The sequence below is a fragment of the Otolemur garnettii genome, unplaced genomic scaffold (genome assembly GCF_000181295.1).
Source record: "Otolemur garnettii isolate 467f Iridium unplaced genomic scaffold, OtoGar3 scaffold00100, whole genome shotgun sequence".
NCBI classification, from domain to species: domain Eukaryota; kingdom Metazoa; phylum Chordata; class Mammalia; order Primates; family Galagidae; genus Otolemur; species Otolemur garnettii.
The window spans coordinates 5,278,892-5,282,427 of record NW_003852495.1 but is presented as its reverse complement, the minus strand read 5'-3'; the positions used below and the strand labels follow the sequence as shown (position 1 = coordinate 5,282,427).

The window sequence follows — 3,536 nt, the reverse complement described above, 5'->3', positions numbered from 1 at the left end:
ATCTACTATGTGCTGGACTCTCTTCTAGGTGCTGAGGATACATCAGGAAATAAAATAGACCCTCCTGCACTTGTAGACAACTGAGCATGAACAGAGACCACTCGGGTAAACCGGTCTGTGCACCAGCCACATAGCTGCCACTTGCCGCGCTCCCGTACGTATATGCACAACATCACTGTCATTTGACACACAAGTCTGATTCCTACATCTCGGCTCAGCAGAGCACATGCCCAGGTGTCCGTCTCCTTCACGGCCACTCTCCTCTGCCCTCCCTCTCATGGATTTTTGGTGCTACCCTTCACCTTTGCAAAATGGACCACAAATATAGGCATTAACTCCAACACCCCATTTTCCAAATATTCCCCAGGCCTCGAGATCTTGCTTGGAAGGATCGTAGCCTGTGTCTACCTCTTCCTTGTGGTGAGGCCTTGGGAAAGTCTCTTAACCCTATTAGAGGATGGTAGCTACTTTGTGTAGCAGCTTTTTACAGTTTAAGAAAACGCACCCCTTTCCAGGGGAGCACACCTAGTGTCAAGGTGCACTGCGGAGGGGTAAGTGGTGTTTTCATTCAAGTCCGAGTAAGATGTTCCTTCTCTTAAGGCAGGCACACGGTGTGGTGAGCAAGTGCAGGGTGGAATTCAGTCACTGTTTGCCAATTTCCTGCACCCTCAGGTAGTGAACCACCTGCCCATTAGTACAGCAGTTGCACAGCCAAGTCCAAGGGTTGAGTGTGGGTGCAGGGAATCGCACTCATCGTAAAGCACTCAGCCTGGTGCCTGGCATTGGAGAGATGGTACACTTCACCCCTGAACAGCACAGGTTTGATTTTTTTTATAATAAATATATTGGAAATTTTTTAGAGATTTTCAATAATTTGAAAAAGATTACAGTAAAGAGCCTAGAAATGTCAAAAAATTTAAGACAAAGGTATGTCACAAATACAAAAAACAAAGGTAGATACTAGTCTCTTTTATATCTTACTACCATGATATATACACAAATCTATAAAAAGTTAAACTTTATCAAAACTGTAAGCACACAGATTATTCATAGTCCCATTTGCAGTCAAGAGAAGTGTACACTTGCCTCGGCGCCTGTGGCTCAAGCAGCTAAGGCACCAGCCATATACACCTGAGCTGGCAGATTCGAATCCAGTCCCAGTGCCAAACAACAATGACAGCTGCAACCAAAAAACAGTCGGGTGTTGTGGTGAGCACCTGTAGTCCCAGCTACTTGGGAGGCAGAGGCAGGAGAATCACATAAGCCCAGGAGTTGGAGGTTGCTGTGAGCTGTGATGCCACAGCACTCTACCCAGGGTGCCAGCTTGAGGCTCTGTCTCAAAAAAAAAGAAGTGTACAGAACTATAAAGTTACAGGATTAAATTGTAACTGCATAACATTACTGTACTACATAATATTTTACTCCTGACATAATTTTGTAGGCACCTCCTGTTGCTAGCTTGGTGACATAAGTTATCTTAGGTATCCACGTAAAATGCTATGTGACACTAATCATCTCCTCATGAGCAGTTTTTCTCTCCCATAAATTGTGAAGTATAAAGTCATCTCTCATAGTTCTTGTGGAATTTTCATTGTGTTTAGTGCAATGCCATAAACCTTGAATAGCCCCATGGGGACCCACAGGAAGTGCCACTCGTTACACTGCAAGGGCTCTCAAAGAGCACAGAAGCGATGATATTACAAGAGAAAGTTGAACTGCTTGACAGGTAGTGTAGACGGAAGTCCGAGGCTCTGTGTGCTGCCATGTCAGACAATTCATTGTGTAAACAGGTGGCGTAAACTTATGGCATCCATAAATACAATATAGTATTGTCAGTGTATTTCTCTTCCCTATGATTTTCTTAATAACATTTTCTTTTCTCTGGCCTACTTTCTTGTGAGCATACAGGATACAAAGTTTTTGTGCAATATGTATTTATGGACACCCTGTGTAATGCATGTAACATAAAAACGTGTTAATCGAATTTATGTTATTAGTAAGGCTTCCAGTTAAAGGATTTGGGGGGAGTCAAAAGTTATATGCATCACTATGGATGCTCTTTGGAAAAAAAAGTTAGACACGGATTTTCCACTGTGTAACTCTAAGCCCCGCCAGATGAAGTGTCATCTGTTCATTGCTTGCAGCGCTACTGATCTTGCCCCTGCTGGCTCGCGCCCTGCGAAGCATCTTTTCCTTCCAACTCACCGTGCGCAGCTCTAATGCTGCCCCCTTGTGATACAAAAGGGAATAACAGCATCGTTATCTTGCTTTCTGCCTCCTTTCTTATTCCGAAATGAATTTTTTTTCCTCAATAATTTCAGAGTAGCATCTCCTAAAGTGCATCATCAGAGTGGCAGATCCTCTCGATTAAAAGGAGATATTTCTCCTCCCAATGAGCACAAGGCCTCCGCCCACAGGCAGGCAGGATCGCAGAGGAGAGACAGCGACCCTGAGGTGAGCCAACCTTCCCCTCCGCGGCCTCTCTCCCGGCCTCTATTCTCCTCTCTGGCTTGGGACGCTCAGCAGCTCAGCCCTTTCCACCAGGGCCTCCGGGTCTGCCTCCGCGCCAGGCTGCCTTGCAGTTCCTTCGCAGCGGCCCCCAGCAGGGGCCTCTCCTGCGCTGTGCTCCTTCCTCCCGGCCAGGTCTGCTACTTCTGGGATATCCCTCCTTGCATTCTTGTTGCACATACCGTCCCCCGGCCAGGGCCAGGACCCCTTCCCAAGTAACCAGTCACCAGCGGATTGAGCACGACGCTCCAGGCACCTGTGATAAGCCCCAGCTTCCGCCAGTGGCTGTCCATGCCGGGGAGCAGGAAGCCGGCCACGTTGGAAGCATTGTAGGGGCCTAAGCAGAGCAGCAGCGTGAGCAGGGCCCCGCCGGCCGCCCAGGCCGCCCTCAGCTTCCGCCTGTGGCTCAGGCCCGAGTGCGCCAGGGCCCGGAGGCAGCCCACGTAGCAGAAGGCCGTGACCAGCAGAGGCACACAGAAGAGGAGCAGGGAGAGGCTGAGGCGGGCCGGGCCGGCCGAGTCTGGCTCCCAGGCCTCCAGGCACACCGGGGAGTCGTTGACTGGGGTGACGATGCCCAGCCAGCCTCCGGGAGCCTCCAACCCGAAGACCAGCCCCAGGTGACAGAGGACAAGGGCCCATATTGCCACACACACACACCAGGAATAGCGTGGCCTCCGGATGGCTTGGTAGCCCAAGGGGAAGGCCGCGCCCAGGTAGCGGCCGGCGCTCAGGGCGGCCAGGAAGCCCCCGCCGGCGTAGAGGGGGGCGAAGTGGGCCAGGGCCAGGGCCGGGCAGAGTGCGGCGGGCAGGGGCCAGGCTCCCGAGGCCAGGGCCTCCACGGCCTTCAGGGGCAGGGAGACGGCCAGCAGCAGGTCGGAGCAGCCCAGGTGCAGGGCGTAGACCAGGCTGGGAGTGAGGCGGAGCCGGGCGTGCACCGCGGCACCCCGGATGGCCAGGGCGTTGAGCGGGAGGCCCAGCACGAAGGCCGCCACGTAGAGGGCGAAGGCAAGCTGCGGAGGCAGGTCCAT

General features: G+C 52.0%; 1 protein-coding gene across 1 annotated transcript; it reads right to left on the bottom strand.

Moving 5' to 3' along the window:
* Window positions 1–2,648: 2,648 nt before the first annotated feature.
* FFAR1 (free fatty acid receptor 1) lies at window positions 2,649–3,536 on the bottom strand. The gene has a single exon (XM_003796120.1). It carries the CDS (start codon window positions 3,534–3,536, stop codon window positions 2,649–2,651), a length of 888 nt encoding a protein of 295 aa, XP_003796168.1.